We start from the raw sequence: 24,553 nt of genomic DNA, 5'->3' as shown, positions 1-24,553 counted from the left end.
GGGTGGTGCCCTTATTTCGCAAGATTTACTGAGGGTTGAAAAAAGACCCAAGTGGTGGTAGCCTACTTGACACACACACACTGATGAAAACGGAACAGATACCGATTCAAATAGGCTAAATAACCCCAATTTGATGCAAAATATATGAGAAAGTGGTGTTTTTCCATGATTGTTAGATTGTTACAATGCTTTGTTATTTGTCTAGCTAACACAGCCAATATAATAGGCCCTACACTTCATGAAAACAGCTAACCTTTTTAATATCTTTAGGCTACCTACTAAAGGCATCAGAAACCCACCTCTTGATTTTTCATACTTAATACATAATGTGATTACCATTTCTAAATGAAGTCATATTTCCATTATAACTATTTGTTAATAATAGGCTATACTGTATGCCTATTAGTTGTTGTTTAAATACTTAGATGGTAGTCTAGTGTTACATCTGGTTGAGATCTAATAGCTACATTCAGAAAACTCTCCACACTGTGATAGATATAGATAGATAGAGAGATAGGTTACTTATCCTGAGGGAAATTTTAGGCATCCAGTAGCTTATACCAGTGTTTTTCAACCACTGTGTCGGCCACTGTGAGAGATCATCAGGTGTGCCGCAGAAAATTACCCAAATGTCACTCACTGGTCCAGAAAAGCAACTGTTACATCAAAGAATTTATAACCACATGCTCTCATTGATTGTATGATTGCACTATTTGTGGTATGCAGGCATTGTACAAAGGGGGCCCCATATCCAGTATTCACAGAATCATCACATATCCAGTTCATAACAACAATTACATTAGATATAGTCACCTACAAATGAAACAGAGGGCGCTTGTTTTATTGAGCAGGTCTTGCATAGAAGCCATAATAAGGCCATATCTGTGTATTATTTGAAGTATTAGGCTATGGTATGTTTATTTTTTCTTCACACAGGATGTTAGTGTGCCGTGGGACATTTTAAGTGTCAAAAGTGTGCCGTGGCACAAAAAAGGTTGAAAAACACTGGCTTATACAACCACAACACAAAAACACACTACACACATATCTCACATACATAAAAAAATCACTCACAGAAATGTATAAAATTAAATAGCATGTGAATTGATTACAAAGGTATGGACTGACCATGTGACGCATTGACCATGTTAAGGTGCTATGAAGTGTGTGTAATGGTGGTAGTACAAAAGTGAACAGTGCAATAACTTTACTTAGTTGCACTGTGGCACTGAACTAATGTACCACCACAGCTCACATGCTACTTACTTATAGGAATTCCCATTATAATGCAAAACACTGTCCACATTCGGCCGATACGACTACGGCGCAAAATTAGTTCGAGGTCAAGCACAACAAGACTTTTCTCCTCAGAGGTTCATCGTTTCAATAAGGGTTTAGTCTCAACCATCCAGCCTGCATTTAATTACTTAATTATCTTACAGTTTGTATGCTTATGGTTCAACCAACCCTTTAACTGACCGCTCAACCGTTTGGTAGAGCACATTTTAAGACATCATATCTTACCAAAAATCCAACTGTTATGAATTCAACCATATAGAGCCATATATTCCACGTGAGTAGCCTACTACATGTTAGGCACAAATCATTTGCTCAGTATCCCTGTAATGTCAAAGGCCACACCGTCTAAGCATACACCGTTTTAGAATTGATCATATACGATTTAAGCCATTAAATATTTTTTCACCATGTGTTCCTATTACAATGAAATATTGTAACTGTTGGATTGAAATACTCTCTCATTCTCCTTTCCAATAAAAGGCAGTTTATGGAAAAAATATCTCTTTTCTTTCAGTAAAACACAACAAACCCATGGCAAAGTCTGGTAACTGACATTTACCAAAAATGGCGCCTCAACTGTGGTAGAGGCTCATAAAAAACAAATGTGGGTGGTGGTAGGGGGTCATTGGGAAAAATAATCATTGATTTGTCATACTAACTACAGCCTAATAGAGCAAGATAAAACAAAAAAAACAATTCCAACACCTTTTTCATTATTGATATTTGATATTGTTATTGATATTGTTTTTTTCAACTTTAATTTCAATTATTATTTAAACTCATGTAAAGTTCACTAAGTCTGTCTAGTCGGTCACTATAATAGCTGAGCACTACAATAAAATAAACATAAAAGCCATGTCTGTGTGCTCCGGTGAACTTTCTCCCTCTCCACATGATTGATCCCCCGTGAAGCACCAGACGTGAATTCAGAAGCGCGGTGGATCAACCTTTTATAATTCACTGTGAGTCTCTTTGGAAAAAGTGTCTACAAAATAGGGGAGACCGGGGTTGGTTGTCACAATTTTTACTCATGCATGAATTCAAAACTCATGGATCTTCAAAAACTCTTTCAGCAGTAATTCCTACATGAAATGAAAGCTTGGGGTATTGGCTTTAAATGTGTATAATTTTTACTTTTAGAATGTATTGTAACAGGGAGCAATTAACCATCAAAGACACTCTGACACAATGTGTCAATCAGCCCCATCACGGGGTTGGTTGTCACAGGGTATGGGGTTGGTTGTCCCTGTAGAGTTTCAATGGGATTTCAGTGATAAAATGGGATCTTAAAAAATGATGTGTAACTTTTTAGTTTTTTAAGATAGAAACTGCAAATAAGTTTTAATATGAATACCACCCCTATGATAGTTGTCATCAATGCCCCTTATGTTTAAACAATGGGATTAAAGGAGGTGATCAGTTACTTGAATTGTCTACTGTGTTGAGAAATAAAATGAAATCATTTTCAGTGCTAAAACCTCTTTATTATCATGTAAGTTGCAAACAAAGTTGCAAACACAGTGGCAACTGTGTTACAGTGACAACAAATACATGTGACAACCATCCCCAACTGACCTCTTGACAAAGATGTTAACCTAGCTGCCACATGGCTTTAACTTGATAGCTAAAATATGACTCAAAATAAAGCTACTACCTTTAGCTTTTTAATGAGTGTTTTGTTTTTGAACTACTAATATCCTACAAGCAATACAATACAAAAACAACACCAACATGAAAATTTACTATGACCCATGAAATTTAAAAATTGTCTCCTCACCTCAATGCTGTGTGTCTGCTCAGCAAAATTCCTAGTGCAAATGAGTAAGCTATCAAAGGGTAACAGTTTGATATCAAAATTTTACCACAGCATCACCTAGTGTGCCTGGAATAAGCAATGTGACAACCAACCCGTGAGACAACCAGCCCCGGTCTCCCCTACCATAACCATAAATGGCTACAGTCAAATCTGAAATAGTAATTACTGCATTGCTCCAACCATTTTAACCAATAACAAATAACACTTCATTCACAAATCTTTCCCTCAAATCACCCACTTTTTTCACAAATTGAGTTTTGGTGGTGGTTTGATGAGTGAATGACCGTGGTTGTCCCTGGTGAGAAGATGGATGTATAACTGGGTATGTACACATTCCCAACTGATCAAACCACAGCCTATCTAAAGATTTTCTGGTCACACTCACAAGATGATACCAACTTTTTTGTGTATCTGTAAATGACAAACGGCACCAGTGTACTTTGATGTGAATTACATTCCTGGTATGCAAAATGCAAATACCATTGGCACATACGATATGTTACAAAAAAGATTGAATATTTTTCTCTTAATTTATTTCAAGAAGAAATAACAATATTTTAAAAGATAAAATATACAAAACAATAGCAGCAACAATGAAAATAATATAACTAATTTTTAAAACTTAATCAAAGAGCTGATGAAAATATATAACGTTCCTTAGTCCAGTTGAGGCAACATGCCTGCCAGTTAAAGCATTACATACAACTTATTAGGTATGTAATAACTTAGACCTATATGTCATAAAGACTTGATGTCAGTCTTTAGTGCAACCAGTCCATAACATCTTGGTGACTTGAGTGGATCAAAAAGTTGCACCAGGGCACAGAAGGAAACATTCTCCTACAAAAGAAAGGGAGGTTGTCAGGGACACTTGACTTTAATCATATCCATTCTTCATACTTAATTATGCACACAAAAATAAAATAAAAAAGTAAAAAACAGGTTGAATAGAATCATAGAACCCCCCCCCCCCTTTCAGATTATAGTGAAGCTATATCACATTCAATTACAGTAAAACATTTTAATAACAAACTCATGAACACAACTTGGGTAAACTGTCAGATTTACCTGCTCTTTCAAGTAGCATAACCGGTCAAGGAGAATAAGACCTTCAATACAGGGGGCCAATGTCACCTTAAGCTGCAGAATACAACATTGTTATAAAAAATCTAGCACATTCTCACAGTATTATTACATTATAATCCAACTCGTTAAGAGAACAACTAATCAACTTACCCTGTTGAAAGCCAACATCTCACATATCCTGTGTTTATATTGATCATGATATTCCTGAATTTCTCCATCGGAGAGCTGCATACATAAATAAAAAAGAGTGTAAGGGTATTTCTGTTACCCCTTCATTTCAAATATGTTCGCGGAAATTCTCACTTTTAAGGGGTATCTACTCCTTACCCTTACCCCTACCCCTTGATCCAACAGAGAATTGGGATAACCCTTCCTCTCACATGAACGCGCAAAACTAAGGGGAAAGGGTATGTGTGTGTGAGAGAGGGTCACTTCTTATGTCTGTAATGAATGTAAAAGTAATACTTCCTTTAGCCCCACCAACCTGGGACATCGATGTTCTAGTATCGAGATCTCACATTAAATGAGCTGTATTTAGAATTGCATTCAAATTGATTCAACACTCTGGACATTTTGATGATGTGAGTATATGGTAAAAATTCATGGAGACTAGATAACACCTAGAGTACTGAGCAGAGGTTCCAACTAATCACTCTCAGGGAGAAAATGAGAACACAGGCCTTCTATGCCCAGTATCCTACTTGTTAAAAAAAAAAAAAAAGTCCAGTCTCTTAAGATGGATGTTTGCAGAGCTTGGATAGAACGTTTTCAGATGCATTCTATGTGTCACTGGTTGCACTGGTTGTAACATCGGTTACTCCTCTTGTAGTATGCAGTCCCACCAGTGGAGTATCCTCTACTGTTTCCTTGGACACAACAGAGCCTAGAAAACCCATAGGTGGAGGAGTAGTGGTAGACTTTCAACTTGCCCATTAACCCTTAGAACCCTATACTGTTTTAAGGGCATTTTCACTACCTTTAGTTAGAAGTAAGTAAGTGCCATACACACATGCTATATATTGTTTTTTTAGGCTACCCAAATCTGCCACAATTTCATGTATTAATACTTGCATTGATTTCATTTTGAGTTTTAAATAATAAAAATACAAAAAGCGTATTATAAAAATTCTTATATTTTGACATGTATCTCACCACTGCAAGCTGGCAGCTCGACTTGCCTTTGTGTGTGTAGGGCAGACTGTCCTGAATCTGGCGATATCATTGCCATGGTGGAGGATTCTCTGGGGCTGAGCAATTTACAGACATATGTGGTGTGGGCCTTACAGAAATAAATGCCATTTTTGTATTTAGTGATTAAAAATGATCTTTCTGCACTCCATATCTGTGACACGAACTGATCTGACCTTACTTGACCCGAGTTTACGAGTTAGCCTGTGTGTGCCTATGGTGTGTGCACTCATAATGATTCTCTACAACTTTTTACTGCATTTCCATGAGCAAAGTAAAGGCAAAAACGGTGTTCCTTTGTCGAACAAATTGGGATGCAATGTGAGCCTTGAATTGGATACCATGCAGGAATTTGCTAGGATCAAACGTGGGGTAAGTCGAGCTATATGAAGTTATTATTTTGCTGTCACTTCGTCTGTTTTATAACCCAGAAGGATGCACTGGGTATCAAATAATAGCTCTGTGTCTCCTCTTTCATCTGACATGCGTGGCATATCTATCCGGTCACGGGTTTTTGTATGACATTATTATTTTGCAGTCACTTCGTCTGTTTTTATAAGCCAGAAGGATCGATATACTTGGTACCAATGGATAGCCCTGTGTCTCCTCTTTCATCTGATATGCGTGCCATATCTATGCGATCACGGGTTCGCGAGTAATTCAAACGAGAGTCATGGATGCGATTATGATGATTATGAATATGATGCAATTTGATTTAATTTCATGATTTTTTTTATTTTCATACTTGATCGTACAGACAAGTGCGTAGTCTCGCTGGAAAGCCCCACTTCTGCTCTGTCACGCAATAAAGGTTTCATCTAGCTGCGATGAAAAGTTCCAGAGCAATGTAACAGAGAAGAAAGGGTGTGTTTTTTGACGCACTTTGCGTCAATCAGGTTCTAAGGGTTAAGCATTTATTTATTTTAATTTAATTTAATTTATTCTTTAACTTAAGAATTATGTTGAACAAAATTAGATGAAATGTGCCGACTTTGGTAGAGCATGCTAGCCTAGAAATCTAGACGCACCCTAGCGGCGGCAAATTAATTTGCTCAGCCTGTACGTCTAGTATCGAACCATAGGAATTTCTATTGGCTTAACACCGTGGATGTTCTCCAATCACAGCGCTCTATTTCGTTACAGAGTCTTAAGGCGGGCTTAACAGGATAACGACATCCTGCGACGGTGAACAACAAGGAAGGTGGCTATGGCGAACGAAGAGCGGTTGTTTGAATCGGCGTTGGCGTCAACTTTGGAGGAGTTGGACACAATGCACTTAAGTCATTCCTTTCGAAGAGATATGGTCGTAGCGCTGGCCTATTGCATGCCTAGGCAGTTTGAAAGACAATTCTCTGCCCGCCCCTTGGATTAAGCAGGTGAATGATTCGATTCCAGACTATACATTTCAATGATATAGGATGGCCCGCCAGGCTAAGAGCATGCACTACAAACAAAAAACATTTTTATACATATATTTCCAGCATTGCTAACCTTTGACTCATCCAGCTCAAGCTTCCTGAGGGCTCTCCTGATGTAGTCCACAAAAGAGGAAGCTTTGGAATAAACGTTGCCCACACGCTTCTCACTGTTACATCCATAAACACAGAAAGTTCAGAGAAACATAGACTCATTTACAATTGAAACCTGTACCTAAGGTAACTGTCTAGCCAAATTACCAAATGATATTTCAGATAGAAGATATTTTTTTTGAAACATAATTTCTTGAAGACATCATTTCTTGAAAACCCTATTTAATCTGGAATCTCTTTCTCCCTCTTCCTTTCACACACACACACACACACACACACACACCCTTTGTCTCCTCTCCTCTCTCTTGGCTTTGTTTTGATTTCTTTACATTTGATGCATTTATGGTTTATCTGGTTGATTTGCCATCTAACTTGTTCTGGGTTAGGGTTAGGGTTAGGGTTAGGGTTAGCCTAACAAAGACTCTCTGAGTCGAAACGCGTTGGTGCGTCAGTGTCCGCTCAATAAAGGACTTTTTTTATCAGCAGAGTGCCTCGGGATCTACCTTCATCTGTTTCTACTCTTTCTGCCCACTTCCCTTGCAGAGCACCTGAAACATTTTCATTCACTAGTGACCCACTGCAGCGCTCTCCCATCTTTTTCTCTTGTTCATCTCATGGTTTATTGGCTTTATTTGGTTATCTAAGCTTTCTTTGTTTAACTGCCATCTACGTTGTGAATGGTTTTCTGTATTTTCACTGTTGTCATGCTCTTGAATGAAACAAACCCATAATTTTGATCCATATCACATGATCACATGTTAGTGAATAGTAGGGATGCAACGGTACAGTGTACCTACGGTTCGGCATGCATTACGTTTTTTGGGCCACGGTAATGGTATGGTTTTGGTATCTTAGTATGTATACTTTATATATTCAGAAAAATGGCTTTATGCCTAATAAGGTCTGGTTTCTACAGCAGGCCTATGTACTGTACTACAGTGGGGTAGCTTGCAATTGTTCTGGCTAGGCTACAGATTATTTCTTAAAAGTAATTTACCCTAGGCTACAGATTATTTCTTAAAAGTAATTTCTCCACTACTGGCTCATTTTATCAAACGGGTGCTTTCTCTACGCAAATTAAGCCACAGGTACTTCGGTAGAGAGACATTTGAATAAATTAGCGTTGAATGCGTGCTCTACCCTGCTCACTACAATGAAATAATGTATCTAGGTTAATTTATATTTTAAATAAGCAGTCACTGCATGCTGCTATGAAAACAATAAGTCAATGTACCGTATTTTCCGGACTACAAGTCACACTTTTTTTCATAGTTTGGCTGGTCCTGCGACTTATAGCCAGGTGCGACTTAAAATAAAAAATATATAATTGAACATGTTTTTAAATGTTAATTCATATTAACTGACATGAACCCTACATGAAACATTACCGTCTACAGCTCAAAGTAGCTCCACACTTCATTGGTAGACTTCACAGGGCCTTGACATTTAAAACGAGACATTGAGAACTTTGAAAAAGCACTGGTAGTTTATTTACAAGACGATTTATACTATAGACAGTAAAAGATATGGACAGAGTCATCACGTAGACGTCAATCGAGGTGGGTGAAGCAAATTTAAACCGTTTCCTGTTGGTCGACGAGGCTTTCTGCGCAGGTTCAGGGGACGTAAATGTAACGTAGGCACGTAGTCTGACTCGTGTAACTAAGAAGGCATATACAATGAAGAAATAAGAGCAGCAAAATTTGGGTTGAAATTGTGCAATTGTGCATACAGTAGACAGTCAATATAATAGTGCAAAGATAAATAAATGGCTGAGGTAGTTCTGTTTGACCTAAGTATGCAAGTGGCATAGTGGTGCAAGTTATGTAAGAGCAGCAGAAGTGTGTTCAGAAGTGGTTTCAGGACAACAACAAGTTGCAAAGTGTGCAAGTGTACAAGTGGAGTAGTGCAAGTGGAGTAGTGCAAGGCAGCCATTGTGGGTCCAAAAGTCCAGGATGTTATGTAGCTGAGGGTGGAGGGGGGAGAGAGTTCAGCATCCTAACAGCCTGGTGTATGAAGCTGTTGGTGAGTCTGGTGGTGCGGGAGCGCAGGCTTCTGTACCTTATCCCAGAGGGTAGTAGATCAAACAAATTATGAGCGGGGTGACTTGCTTCACTCACAATTGTGGTCGACTTGCGGGTGAGGTGGGAGGTGTAAATGTCCTTCAGGGAGGGGAGTGAAGCACCAATAATCCTTCCAGCTGTGTTCACTATGCGCTGCAGCATCGGTATGTAGCCACTTACTTCGTTACCACCATGTCTACATTACTGTTCTAAATGTCCTAGTTGTTTGTAGATAAATGTGATTTAATACAAACAGCACTCGCCACATTCATAGCCTAGGCTACTGTCAATCCATCAAAACTTCGCTGAAATGTTGTGCTCCGATGCTTTCGTTCTTATCCAGAGAATACGGTTATTTTGCTCTTGTGCGACGCTTTCACCCGCTCTGGTTGTATGCTTATTACGTCACTTTAGCATTGATTTCGGAAAAAAGTTTATTACTCAGCCGGTAAGTCAGTTACGAGGTTATGACGCCAATCACACAATGTTGTATTACTCCGAAAATAGAAAAAGTTCATATAAAGGCTTAAAACACTTCAGCTGTAATGTTATTTGATGTCAAAGTGGCGTCAAAATTGAATGGGGTTCAATGGGGATGGCTAGGTGAACTGGTCTACTATTTAGCCTCAGATCCGCCATAGTGTCTACGCTCTCCGAACGTTCGCCTGCCCCCTTGATGTATACAGACAGTACCTTCAAGAAATTTTACTGTTCACCGCCATCTTGAATTTAGTCACGATAAGTCGATCGACGAGTACGAATGAACAGGTATGATAAGGGATCAGATTCCAAAAATAATTCCCTGGAAATGCATGGATTCCAGTTGCTGCTACTGGAAGCAACTGGAATCCATGCATTTCCACGGAATCTGATTCCTTATCATACCTGTTCATTCGTACTCGTCGCTTGACTTATCGTGACTAAATTCAAGATGGCGGCGAATGGTAAACTTCCTAAAGGTACTGTCTGTATAAATCATCTTGTAAATAAACTACCAGTGCTTTTTCAAAGTTCTCAATATCTCGTTTTAAATGTCAAGGCCCTCGGAAGTCTACCAATGAAGTATGGAGCTACTTTGAGCCTCGTAAATGATGTAAAACAGTGATTTATTTGCTTGGCTAGGCCGATGCCCGAGGCACCCCCATCGAAAAACTGTTGGTAGCATCGGCTAAATAGCGCCAGATTTCTGAGTGCAGGGGACAAGCTCAGATGAGCTATGAGACACACGTTCACACTTGGTATCATGTTTCAACACACTTTAGGTCTATATCACACCGGAATTCTCCTTTAATGTCATGATTCCAGGATTTCATTACCCCAAGAGTTACATCTAGTTTCTTTACTATCCACCCTCAACCCAGCTAGCATTTCATATACTTAAGTTGTGTATATCCTACAGTCACAGGGTACATATGCTTTAAGCTTAAAACTATACTGTCAAATATGTTTGACAATTTTGTCAACACTTGTCATTCATACCTCTTGTGTGCACCAAAGTGATCCTGAAGGATGACGTGTAGAACTGCACGGTAGAACAGTGACTCCACTGGAAGCTGACGAGCAGAAAGCCAGTCAGTGTTAAACCAGACATCCCCAAAATGGCAGTAATGTTATAAGTTGATTTCAGTGCCACTGTAGGGCTGTGGTTGTGAGCAAATAGCCCTTTTCCATTTTTCCTCTAGTGAAAATGCAATGAAATACCATATTTTGACGTAGCCTTATATTTTTCAACATATGCCTCAGATGAATGATTTAACATTTTCTATTAGTTATGCTTCATCATATCAAGGAATATAATATCAGTAAGAATTGAAAATCCCCTTCAGTATGACTTACCCCACCACCAACTGTGACTCTCTCCAAGGCCTTAGAAGGATAGAAACGATGAAAATTATGATGCAGGAATAAAAATGAGGCTAAGAATGAATTAAAAGTGACTTATACAACATATACAAATGTATGCTATTAACAATAAGAATAATGCATAATGTACAAAACAATCTCAATAATGGCATATTGTAATCAAATTGTGCTGTATTGTACTGTATATAGAGTATTTGGATTTTCAAGCCACACTTTAAGAAGCTTTATTTCATTGTAGTAAATTATAAACAGTCAAAGCAAATGGTTGAACAATTATGCAGTTTAACATATAAGTGGGAATGAAGAGCATTAAAGGAAAAATCCGGCCAATTTTTAAATAGATCAGGATCGCTAGATGTCACCGAGTACTGTCGATAGGAAAAATAACAACCAAAATCAGTGATACCGAACCAAGGGGGCAGGCAAATTCCCGGAAGTAGAAGAATCGACGTAGGCTGGAGGGACCACCTCTCTGCTAACTCCCATAGAAGGCTATTCATTCTAGGATTTTTTTGAAATACCATAACTTCATATAACATATATCCTGTGCCGATATTGTAGCTTCTGTGTAATCCACATAAACACTACAAAGGCAAAACAGACTCCACTACCTCGTCCGTAACGTTGGTTACCCGTAAGAAGAATGGTTAGCTTGTTCGGTTGGAGGGAAGCTAGCTTTGACGTAATCTCTTCTTCGCGCCGTAGGGAGATAACCGTATTGTTTGGATAAGAAGCTCAGTCCACCTTACTGTCTGACGGTAACTCATAAGCAAAACCTAGCATACACGACCGTATGTTAAGGTAAAGCATTACACAGAGGCAACCTAATAATAATAAAAAAGTAAACCTAATTTTTTTAAAAACGGCACTAATCATTTCAGAGGTTTTCGATGGATTGACCGTAGGTCGGAAAAGTGGAAAGAAGATTAGCTTCAAGGCTATAACTTTTTTGTTTTGTTTTAGCATGACTGTTTTTGAAGATGATCATGTATGGTAGCTTCAACATTAACATGACTTGGTGAGGATGATATTAATAATAATACATAAATAAATGTTTAACTTTGATGACTTTGAAGGCGAAGGAAGTGTGAGAAGAATTTCTGTGTATCTATCATATGAGTTACAAGATTCAGTTCGATGGCTAACGTCACGAAGTTAAGTGTGAGTCTGCACAGTACTGGGGGGACCAACTGAAAAATCGTTCTATTTGACTCAGTGCCCTCCCATTCAAAAACGACGGAGTCTGTTCGTCCATTTCTTTTACTGTCTATGGGTGCCACGGATGTCTATAAATGCGTCTGTGCATAGCTCATCATTAGGCTGCAAAATGTACTACAAATAGGTAAGAAAGGTCTTATAAGCGTATTAGTTATCCATCTCTTTGTCTTATACACCATTAACAAGCTGCTTGTTAAAGGAATTATCCGGAGGTTTAAACTACGAGGTTTAAACGGCCCTCCGCTTCGCGTCGGGCCGTTTTACAACCTCGACCGTGCATTAACTTCTGTGAACAGACCACCGTGTCGTCCATTAACCCTTCTTAACTAACACAGGGATGATTGAACTAAAAGGTAACCAGTGTTTTGGTTCCACCAGAAGTAATCATTTAAGGAAGTAACCATCCTACCTCTTGTAACCATCCTACCTCTTTGTTGCAACCATCCTACCTCTTTGTGACCTATACCTCAGGTGGCTTTACCATGTTCTATTCTCTACACCTAACTTCTCACTTATCATGTATCTATACTGCCCTGTAACTGACCCTAGGCAGATAGGTCAGGCCCTTGAGTCGTGGATCTGCTCAAGGTTTCTTCCTAAATGTATCTCCAATTCTAGGGAGTTTTCCTCGCCCCTGATACTCATGGGCTCTCTCTGAATGTTTTAACACTCAGTACTGGGGTGACCAACTGAAAAATGACTCAGTACCCTCCCACAGGCTCAAAATGTCATTAGGCAAAACAAAGTTGGTGAATCCATGCATTTCCACGGAATTCCACAGAATCTGATATCTGATCCCTTATCATACCTGTTCATTCGTACTCGTCGCTCGACTTATTGTGACTGAATTCAAGATGGCGGCAAACGGTAAACTTCCTGAAGGTACTGTCTGTATAAATCATCTTGTAAATAAACTACCAGTGCTTTTTCAAAGTTCTCAATGTCTCGTTTTAAATCTCAAGGCCCTTGGAAGTCTACCAATGAAGTGTGGAGCTACTTTGAGCCTCGTAAATGGTGTAAAACAGTGATTTATTTGCATGGCTAGGCCGATGCCCGAGGCACCCCCATCGAAAAACTGTTGGTAGCATCGGCTAACTAGCGCCAGATTTGAGCCGAGATGAGCTATGAGGCATACACTCACACTCGGTATCATGTTTCAACACACTTTAGGTCAATATCACACCGGAATTCTCCTTTAATGTAGTCTTACCAACTTTTTAAACTGTTAACTCTTAAATTTAACTTTGTATTGTTTTTATGTGTATGTCACTGGACAAAAGTGTCTACTAAATACCATAACCATAACAGCAATAAATAAGGAAAATATCCAAGGGGGTGAATACTTTTTACAGGCATTGTAATGGCAAGATACATGAATATTCTTGTAGATGCACTAAAATGAAAGACCTGCAGCACATGGTTAAGTGGGTGCTTAGGTAAATAAAAGAGGGAGAGAACACTAATTTTGTACACCAATGCCTTTCCAGGAGGAAATTACTCTTCTCACACCTACAACTTGTCACAAAATGCATGAGATCATCTGACCCATGGGTTCTATATTAATCCTAGTGATCACAATATTCTGAGTATAATAACTGAGCAGGACCCACCAGGCATGCAGACATCCTGGCATTTCGGCCACAGAAGTAATTCTGATCCCTTAGATACTGGCTCATGGGAAAACCACAAACTTCAGTCACCGCCTCTGTACCAGCAGGGAAAAGGAAACACTGTAATCAAACACTGTATTTTTCAGTTAATCATTTCAGCAAGGTTACTTTTTTACATACTTTTGCAATTTCAAATTAATAAAAATGGAAAAGGCCCAGAAATTTGGGCCTATGTGGTCTGGCCTCTACAGGCCCCCACCACTATAATTGAATTATTAGAGCCCAATTTAATCTTCAGAGTAATGGGCTGAACGCATTTTGGAAATAGAATTTAAGACTGTGACTGGAAAGATTTATACACAGCTACTCCACATTCCCTACCTCCCACCTCTTCTATCCATTCTGTATAAATTATAATCATTAACCCTTTGGTGATGTACCTTTCAAATATTGGTTGCGGTATTTATGACGACAAAATATACCTCTAGAAAGCAAAATATGCTTTTGACAAGCTTACTTTACATTAATACACAGGATTAGATGTTAAAATCCCTTGTGCCAAAATCTAAGGTAGAAACACATTCAGAAGCCTCTACTCAAATTAACTATAAAAAGCACGCTACCCACAAATCCGCCAACAAATGGTCACAAACACAAGACAAATGGCCCATCCAACAGCAGTATATAGTATGCGCCATGTCATTGGGGTTATCAAGTGGGCACCCTCATTCACCGATGTTTCGTTAAGTTAGGCCCACGACACCTCATGAAGGCTTAACAGTGAAACCAGCGTCCTGGAGACACTCCCCTCCATGCTGCCACCATTTTACCACATTGAAATATCCAATACCCAAAATACCAGCCTAGGCAAGGTCAAGGTTGGCTAGGTTGGTCCGTCCCATTGATGTGGACTGAACATTATAGCCAATCACTTTTCTTTGTGATTGGTTGTTTTTTCCTGTCAATACAATTGAGCACCGCCCACATCAGCTGAGCACGCACAAAGTTGATTCAACATGATGTCACCTTGTAGGCAAACACACACATACGGAGCAAATCTTATCTCATGAATGGTCAAAGTGGCGATGAAAGTAAGGCAAACATCGAAACTATCAATCTTTCTAGGTCAGAAGAATTTGGTTTAGGTCACGGATTACTAGAAGAAAGTGATCTTGGGCCCTATTTTGGCGATCAGAAATGGATGGTCAGAGTTTATAGACATTAAAGGTGTGGGCAGTCCACATTCACTAATTTAATTGCACGATTTTGTGATCAAACACTGGGCGCAAAAGGGTTGTTCTTATGTTTCTTAAAATCAGTCATGGGTATGTTTTGGGTGTAACATCCTTTAAACCAATGAGAATGACATCGGTCTTTCCTTTAACAGCAAGCAGCGCAACTTCAAACAGCACGTCGGTATTTTGGTAGTCAGCGGTGCATTTGAAGGAATCTGCTTGCACGCGAGGCTGTATGTAACAGAGATTCCACTAAACCTTGCTTTACTAAAACCGGTTTGTGAGTATAGCCTACATGCATCTCCACCCACCTATTATTTGAACTCATAGGCAAAGTGAAACTAACTTTCTATGCGCCTTTCACTATAGACCAGGTTTTTCTTGGTCAGTGGCGTAATGCTTTTTAGAGGGTGTAAGATAGCGGTTTTTGGATCATGTGCCAGACCACATATTATGTTGTTAATTATACAGCAAAAAGAATACATACTCAAATAGTGATTGCATAAACACTATCTGTCTCATCATGGCCAATCATGAAGTTATTCCACTGCACAGACCATCACGAGACAGTGTGGTAGAAATGTTGGATTACTAAACAAATCTTATTACATAGAGGTGATTAACATTACATTTTCATATATTATGTGTATGCTTTTCTATACATTCAATACTGTGCATCAACTTTGCTTTGTCTGTCATTTGCTCTCTCCATGTCCCGACTTTCCAATAAAGGTCATCTGACCTCTTTTGTCACGAGTTAAGGATATTCTAACTGAGGCGGTAATATTAAGAATATCCTGACTGGAAATGGACTATGGCAAGAAAATGCTGAAGGATATATATGTATTGTATTGACCAATTATCTTACTTACTTGGAGTAGCCACATGACTTGTGTATGGTGTATGGATCACATGCTATGTCCAAGAAGTGTACATGTATTGTTGTATTTCTGCATGTATGGGGATTTTTGGAAAAGAGCATTGTACTCATGTGATTTGTATTACCACAATGTAACGAACATGTATAAGCTTGGGCCTTGCTTTAGAGAACTTTGAGTAGTGTTACTGGAACTTGTTGTTGCTAGTGACTTGCTCCCGGTATCGTAAATAAACCTGCAGTGATTTCTCACACCTGAGTGTGCCTGGAGATTTTTGACCACAACAGACAAACAGACCAACACATATTAGCATATGTAGACTGACTGATATGTGAAGTAAAAAAATACCAGGTGTACCTATATTACCCAGGAGACACACTGTAAAATTACTCTTATGTAAGATCAATACTTTCCAAGATACAGCCAGTTTTACAGGGGGAGGGGGGTGTCGATTTTGTTCGGCCTCTTTTTTTTTGTCAAAGTTCACAAGCCCACAGCGCAAGAACTAAACTATGTAGGTGGCTCAAAATTTGTATTCTGGTACATAAATATGAATAGTATATAGCAAAATCGTCACGTTTGGTCTGGATAATCCTGCATGGTCATAGCTGTCCCTCAAAGTTGATAAAAATTTTATTGGAGTTTTTGGCTGGGCTATTTATCCCAATCCGTGAATTAGTGAAACACACACAGCACACAGTGATCACACAGTGAGGTGAAGCACACACTAATCCCGGTGCAGTGAGCTGCCTGCAACAACAGCGGCGCTCGGGGAGCAGTGAGGGGTTAGGTGCCTTGCTTAAGGGCACTTCAGCCGTGCCTACTGGTCGGGGTTCGAACCGGCAACCCTCCGGTTACGAGTCCGAAGCACTAACCAGTAGGCCACGACTGCCCAAACATAACTGAATTGTGGAAAACTAATAGGGTCTGAAAACTTTCCAATTGCACTTTAATCTTTCCATTTTATAGGGATATTTCCTAGTATCTGGAAATTGGCTTATGTGACTCCTTTACACAAAGGGAGGTGATTACTGTCCAATCTCCAAATTAACCTGTTTATCAATAATTTTTGGATCATTGGTTAATAACCAACTCAAGGGTCCAGTTATCATCACAATATCTATATTAATGATATTGTCTCTTCTTTGCATGGTTGTCAAGTCCAAATGTATTTCTAAATGTATTGCTGACTCTATTCAATTTGCCATTGAGAATCTGCAACTTTCATTTAAAGTTCTTTATGAAGCTCTCATTTGTCTCGAGTGGTAAATGTTAAGAAAACTCCCCTTCCTGTTAGGATGGACCCCATCCAATTTAAACATATTAAATTTAGACCAAAAGATGTCAAAATGGTTTATGTAGCCTAGCCTTGGCTAGTTGCAGTACAAACATTTCAAAGCCACGAAAGTGCTCATTGCCATGTCTCAGTGTTGGAATGGGGCCAGACAAAATTCATGTTTTGCCTAGATTCTCAAGTACAGTAATTTCCCAACTATTAGCCACGGCTTATACATTGATTTTGCAAATTTTCTTCAGCCATGAGGTTAATACAAGGGAGCAGTCAATATGGTATTAATATGGTTTTGTTTCTTTTAACTTGCATAAAATACTATCCTGTGGCTTATACACAATGCGGCTAATACACAGGAAATTACTGTTTAGTTCTCTTTCTATTCTGGTTACAGCCAGTTTACACTGCAGGACACAGTGGTGTATGAAATCTTCCTGAAAGCCCTCATTCCTCAGAACAATGAATTAACACATTTCAGAAGAATTTTTTTTGTGAGTGGGATTGTCACTTGCCTGGACTGGACTGCAGTTGGTCTTTAATCAGGCTAGGTGTGTGATGCCCTCTTTTCTGGTCAAATTCTTCTGAAAGAAGATGGTAGCAACACCCCACACTGCAAATGGCACGTAGCTCCCGTTTGCTTGCAAACATGTGCAGTGTGCTTGAAGCCAAGTCTCCACATGTGTGTAGCCCAACCATGACCGCATCCTACATTATAAAATCAAAAGTGATTAGTACATAGTAGTTGACATAAGAGGTTAAATTTAGATTTGTTATGTGGTAGGTTATATTCTTACTATTGGCCTATCTATAGGCAATCTTCATGAGCCGGAGGCCCACTATTGAGCCAGGCCGAGTCAGGGCAATATTCAAGCCTACAGGTGATAATGGCCGAGCTTTAAGCACCGAGACTCATTGACCAAGTGGGTAAGTGAATGGTCGGAAAGCGTACCACCTATGGGAGGCTTTGAGGCTAATAAGGGCCCACCTTTGTGTTAGCATTCCATTGATCCCCGTTCATTTTGCCGTCACTTTAACAGTGAATATCTTTTTTTATCTGAAACATTTTAAGCCTATATGACACTGGCGTCATAACCTTGTATCTCACTTTATGGCTCCTAGCATTCAGGAGGTTGAAAGTTGTGGGTTAAATTCCTGGCTTCCTCAGTTGTGCCCTTGAGCAAAGCACTTAACCCCGGGCTCCGGGGACAATGTAATCCCTTATAATATAGTTTACATATGTAAGTCACTTTGGACAACAGTGTCTGCTAAATGAATTAATGTAAATGGAATGCTTGAGGTAACAAAAAAGGTAAACATTGAATGTGGTGTACTTTACAAGATTAGGTCTTGCTTCTCTCTAGAAAACAGAATGACCATTGTTCAAGCAACTATGTCAGACTATGGTGAAATAGGTCAGATGATCAGACTATGGTCAGATTTTTAAAAATCTTTTATTTTACCATATCGATTTACAAATAGCCTATTCACCAATCAGGCGGGTGCTTAAACAAATATGAGAAAGAACACCAGAATGCACTAGGATCCTGCTTGCCAAGATCAAGATACACTGCTAAGAATTGCTTTACATTGTTAATATGGACTTCTGGAAAGTTCTGAAATGCAAAATCATCAATCAATCATGTGATAAAATATTAAATTAATCACAATTAACTATAGAACTTCAGCTATTAATTGCGATTAAGAAAAAAATATTGCTTGACAGCCCTACTTTTTTCCTAACTTCTCTTCTAAACATGAAATCAATCGGTCACAATACACGTTCACAGGGATTTATATCTCTTGAAACTCCTCAAACTAGCTTTTACATTTTTTTGCGTCTAATAGATAGAACAAATTGCAAGAAGTCCAATCATTTTTAGAGCATGAGGATACTGGGTGTTTGGGCATTGAGATTATAGAATTGTGAAAAAACTGTGAAAGAATTGAAATTGTATAGGCCGATATACTGGATGTAAGTACCAGTAATGACTAAGCTCTCTACTTGGCTTGGTAGATCTCGGGACACTGTCAACTTTAAAAGTAGATCTTAGGTCAAACATGGTTGGGCACCCCTGCCCTAGAATAGGGATGTTAACCGATGACTGTTTGACCGATGGTTGACCGTATCAACGTTAACAGATCAAAGTTGTCTGTAGTCGGTAATAAAAAAAAAATCTCTAAATGAGGCTATTATAGACAGTGGACTTAACGCTACTACAGTTAGCCATCTCATTCCAAGATCTTTTTGAGTGAAGTGTATCCCTCACACTCAATTGTTCATAACTCGCCTGTTTGTACTTAATAAACCAATAAAAACATTTGGCTCGAGGTCACAGCGTTTGGGTTCACGCGCTCACAAGGTTTGCGAAAAGTAAAGGCTACAGGCTAAAACACTTGAGGTAAGAGCCTTGACACTTGTCTTTTTGAAAAATAAAAAAATAATATTAATTATACAAGAGAGTTGTTCTGTCCGTTATGAGAAGGTACACAGTAAGTTAGACCTGCCTTGGCCGGTGAGACTTTTACGCATTCTAAAGGTGCCTGTTTTATCCATTGGTTTTATCGTGTTGCAGTCTATTAGGCAACATTCCCAAATGGGCTTAGATTTAAAAATACATTACATCTACATTTCAGGAAGGATCATCAATGGTAACAGATAAGGTGATGATCATCATCTTTCTTTATTGTTAGCGCTACCTCAAACTAAAGCGGCGTCTCTTCGGAGCTGTCATTTTCTTAAATGATCCCTGGCAAAATGAGCTCTAACTCTAGACAAACGCCTTTATTTTCAACGTGATCACCTTATACCCAAACCATTTCGAAACTAAGGAGCTATCTGTCCTCTGATTACATACAAGCTCCTCGGAGGGACTCATGTTTCGCGCTGTAGGGGATTTAAAAAAAGTGACGTGAGTGGAAGGGTGGCGCCGGGGCAGTGTGTGTCTGAGCGGAACAGCGAAATGGCTGTCATTTCAAATAGCATAGCATATTTTAAACTAATCGGTTAACCGGTTTCAACCGGCTAATGACGCTCGGTGTCAAAGATGTTTGCGAAAATATAATAGCGGGGGAAAACTCACAAAACATTGTTTTATCAAAAAATGTTGACCATCAAACCAACCAGGAAGCAAACTGAAATGACCAGGGGATGTTTCTATGGAACTCTACGTATTTGTGTTCTTTGCCAATCATTTGGGGCGTGCCACGACGAAATGAGTCCTGTGTAGTGGAAATCCATTTCGAGATATAGTGATTTGAATACAAAGAGGGTCGGAAAATGACTTAATTATGTATTTTCTAATTTCACCACGAACACATTCCTTAACCTCATATCTATCACTCATTGACATATCTTACTGTAAAACAACCTAGGAATATGTTTTTGGAGGCCAAATGTGTAGGCTACCGATTAAAGTTTGGATAAAAAAAAATCGTTCAGACACTTCCTGTGTGAGAACAGGAAAGTTTCCATTATCTTTGGTCTGATAACTTCGTGTTTTGGCTTTTGGCCGTTGGCCTCTTCAAGAAGGAGGAGAAACAGCAACCTAGCCTAAATATACTGTTGTTGCTGACCAGATTCCTCACAGAGGTTGCACCTGATTGGTCCGATTCAATATGTTTTGCAGTTGGCGGCCTATTTAAAAACAAAAACATTAGGCTATGCATTAAGCATTAGGCTATTGTTGTCCTCGTCGTCTGCAGAAGTTGATTGAACATTGTAGGCTACCTCACAAGTTATAGTTAACTACGAATGCCTCACGAGTTTTACCGCCTGCATGAATGGAGCATTTAGCATTGAATTAATTGCTTCAGAATGGAGCATTCTGAAGCAATTAAATCTTTGGCTACGGATTTCTTTGGAGAATGGACAACAGAGATTGACAGCGACAGCAATGGGTCTATTTTAATTCCAAAGGTATAGGGTACTCTATCAGGATCTTGTGGTGATTGGTTGAGAGAAAATATACATAATATGCTCATTTACACTTCACAGACTTTAAAGCTGATTGTCTCAAAACTTGCTGAGATGAGGATAGCTTTCACATTTTGGCCAATATCTCTGGGTTGGCTAAACGGACCCCATTGACCCCTTTTTTATTTTGTACTCATTTTTGTCATGGCATGCCCCATTTCTAAAGAAAAAAAAAGAAATAAAAAGAAATATTTTGATGTTTTTTGTGTATATAATAGTTGGTTAAAATGAAATGACAATACTTAATAATTGGTTAAAATGAAATGACAATACTTAATCATATTGCCTAGGTTGTGCTGAAAAAAGGATATAAGATAGTCAGTATTGCACTTTCCTGAGACCTCTATAAAGTCATTAAAACATAGTAATGCAAAAACCTGCAAAAAAAGCAAGGAAAGGCCTATTTCTACAAAATGAAGTTCATAATTATGTTGGTCCCAGGTTATTTTAGTTAATATTAGCTGATTCCTAAGCAACCCAAAGAAAGCATTTACCTTTTAACTCTTGACAGATATTTTTTGTCCATTGCAGAATTGAAAGTTGGTAAAATAGTGCAACTCTCTCTCTTTAAGGGCTCAATAATGTCTCAGATAAAGTCTGAAATTAAATCCTTTACCTTCAGTTCAGGGATAACCTCTCGGAGTTCTGTTTCTGCAGTGACATAGGAGGTAAGTGGTAAGAACAGGCTGCTGCTGCTTTCTCTATTACATGACTTTTTCTCCAGATTCTCCTTCATCCTCCTTTCCCTTTCCTCCTTGCTCAGTTGACTGGGAGGGACCCGGGCAGAGATAGGTTCCACAGCATTCAAAGACAGGGCGCTAAGAAAAGGATCAGTCATGCCTTCTTCTCCAACTGCACATTCCACAGGTTCTCCAAGCTGATTGGTGACATCCACAGGCACCTCTGCAACAGCACTCAACTGAGTGCCTTGCAACTGTGTAGATTTTTTCTCAGTTACAACAAATTCTCCCATACCACTCTCCCTATGCTCTTTTTTCTTTCCAGTTCCTGGTAACCGTTCAATCTCCTTGGCATCTTTCTTGAGTTTCTGAATTACTCTTGAGTATCTCTTCAGTTTACGACTTCTCTCCTGTGCTCCATGTGTATTGGTGCTGGAAGAGTCAATGCCAAACACTTGCAACTCATACAGCATGGAGAGATGTGTGCTTAAATAACCCTTTCCAGATCCCACATCTATGACCTGAAAAAGATAGAAAGAAAGAGAGAGAGAGAGACAGAGAGGAGAGAGATAGAGAGGGAAAGAGAGAGGGAGAGAGAGAGTGAGAAAATAGAGAGAAGAGAGAGAGAGAGAGAGAGGCTTAGGCCCAGTGAGAACCAGAAGTAATGTTAAAAAACAGGGGCAATTGCAAAAATAGTTAAGAATTTCCTCAAAATAAAAAAAGGTTCCACAAAACACCCTTAATTCTTCTCGTGAAAAGTTTCCTTAAATATTCACTTAGATATTTCAGGTTTCCTTGTCTTAGAATAATACTTAAAGGAATAGTTATATTTTGGGATGATGACGAGTGTAAACTTTTGTTGGGGACTAAAATAAATGTTAAAGCAGTGTTTCCTCTACGTTGATTTAAGGATGGCAGCCCACCACGGCAAAATTAATGCCGCCATGGTATCAGAATTAGGGCAGACGCACAATGTAGTTACGTTTGACTTTTAAATAATCCTGCCGATGTATATCCTCTCCTGCTTATTATGGCCCGTCCAGTTTCACTTCACATTACATATTTTGTTGATGTAGCCTATTTAAAACATTAACTTTCTTCCGCAGTGTTTCCTCTTCATTTTGTAGCGGTGGCCACTGCTTCAGAATTAGGACAGAAGCACAATATTGTCTGGGTGCATGGTAGGCTATAAATGTCCTCCACTGGCTGCAGAGAATTGTAGTTTAACAATAAACAGCAATTCCAATCCGAGGTACCTGTTTAGTGTTATTTCATAAACATTTTGTTTTTATAGACATTAGTGGGATGCACATTAGCCAGCGGCAAGCGGCAGGTTTCCTATTGTTCTCTATGGTTCGGCAGCGGAACGGTGGCAACGCTGGCGTAACGCTAGCGTTGAGCAAGCTGAGCATTGAACTTGGTTCAACTTTCAAAGCGCAACGTGAGCGTATTCAATTGTCAGTTAAGGCAAACGGTTTGTGTTACCATAGGAGTGAGATATAACTTATTATGGTCTGAGCGTTGCGTTATGCTTAATGTGATCCCCGACTTAAAAGCTTCCATGTACTACGCATGTTTGTCAACATTGAAAAACTACGGTTAGCCTATATTTTCGCACAACTTGGTTGAATGGTGTAGCACAGGCTAAGAAAAATCCATTAATATCTGGACCTGATCCTACTCAAAGGGAACTTCAAAGTATTTCCCATATCGTACCTCGCAGCAACAGCGAAAATGAGAGTGGATGTCTCACCGAGGAGACTCCGCTGTTACATTAGATACGCACTCATTCGCGATTCGAAATGAAGTAACGAAGATAAATGAGATTAATATAATATAAAGCAATTTTGCTATGTGGGGACGGCACACAACTTGAGCAAAAACATTTTGTATGCACTTGCGGTGATAGTCCGCGATTCACATTAACTAGGCCAGGGTTTCCTGCAGAAAATTTGTTAGTCAAGGTGGGGTTTGACGGGGGTGGGGGGGGTTATATTTCAAATTATTACACGGGTCTTTATAGGCTAATGCTGAAGAATGCTCCATTCACTTGAATGGGCCTTCCCAATGTTCGGCGGTCTGCTAATTCTCAATAACAGACCGTTGCTAAGTAGAACAGACCGCTGTCAAGGAAAATGGGCTTTGTGCTTCTAAGTCAATTCTTCTCATATCACTACGCGAAGATTGAAAATTCATACAAAAGTGAAAGCAGACGGTTGATCAGCTGTGTTCTAAAGAATGTTTGATTCAAGTTCAGCGTGTGTTGTTGCGAACTACAGTAGGCTATTTGTTTCTCAGCAAATGCCACGATGAACGGTAACAAATAGGCTAGGCTATGTAGGCTAAAGTCATATTGTGGGGAGTTTATTATTTAGTTTTGGCAAGTAGCCGTGTAATAAGCGGGATAATGTATAGAACGCCGGTTATTATTGGGAAAATAAGTCCCTTCAGGGCAGAAAAAGACCCCTCCGCTGCGCGTTGGGGTCCGGTTCGCCCTGTCGGGCGGGTGTCTTTCGTAGCCCGCTGCCACTCCTCTGCATGTGCATTTAACAAAATATTCACGATTGTTGAAGGATTGTTGTTGCCACATAGAAGCATTACATTGCACTTTAAATATTAAATTGCAAAACAAATTGACAGTTAAATGATGAAACTGAATATTGAAAATTGAAATGCAAAATGAATTGCCATTTGAATTTTGAGACTGAAGTACCATGGCAAAATGGAATGCAATTAAATCCATGTTTATTCTATTTTTTAACCAAAATTATTGGAATTGATTTTAGTATTTCATTGTCACTTTGCAGATTAAAATTAATTACAA

At 39.1% G+C, this 24,553-nt stretch overlaps 1 protein-coding gene across 1 annotated transcript in view; it reads right to left on the bottom strand.

The window, feature by feature from the left end:
- Window positions 1–2,761: 2,761 nt before the first annotated feature.
- Window positions 2,762–24,553, bottom strand: part of mettl25 (methyltransferase like 25) — a 35,567-nt gene continuing 13,775 nt past the window's right edge. Inside the window, exons 4-12 of the mRNA XM_076297144.1 lie at window positions 21,666–22,250; window positions 17,589–17,781; window positions 13,673–13,767; window positions 10,818–10,847; window positions 10,461–10,534; window positions 6,881–6,974; window positions 4,352–4,426; window positions 4,184–4,255; window positions 2,762–3,955 (exon numbers count right to left, since the gene is read on the bottom strand). Of these exons, the coding sequence (XP_076153259.1) occupies window positions 3,854–3,955; window positions 4,184–4,255; window positions 4,352–4,426; window positions 6,881–6,974; window positions 10,461–10,534; window positions 10,818–10,847; window positions 13,673–13,767; window positions 17,589–17,781; window positions 21,666–22,250 (1,320 nt within the window). The 3' untranslated portion in view covers window positions 2,762–3,853. The remainder of the gene's footprint in view (window positions 3,956–4,183; window positions 4,256–4,351; window positions 4,427–6,880; window positions 6,975–10,460; window positions 10,535–10,817; window positions 10,848–13,672; window positions 13,768–17,588; window positions 17,782–21,665; window positions 22,251–24,553) is intronic.

This window comes from Alosa pseudoharengus, unplaced genomic scaffold (genome assembly GCF_046254945.1).
Source record: "Alosa pseudoharengus isolate Yale_2024_CS ecotype anadromous, Long Island Sound unplaced genomic scaffold, YU_APseudo_1.1 YU_APseudo_1.1_scf_20, whole genome shotgun sequence".
In the NCBI taxonomy this organism is placed as follows: Eukaryota; Metazoa; Chordata; class Actinopteri; order Clupeiformes; family Clupeidae; genus Alosa; species Alosa pseudoharengus.
This window is presented reverse-complemented; position numbering and strand designations above follow the sequence as displayed.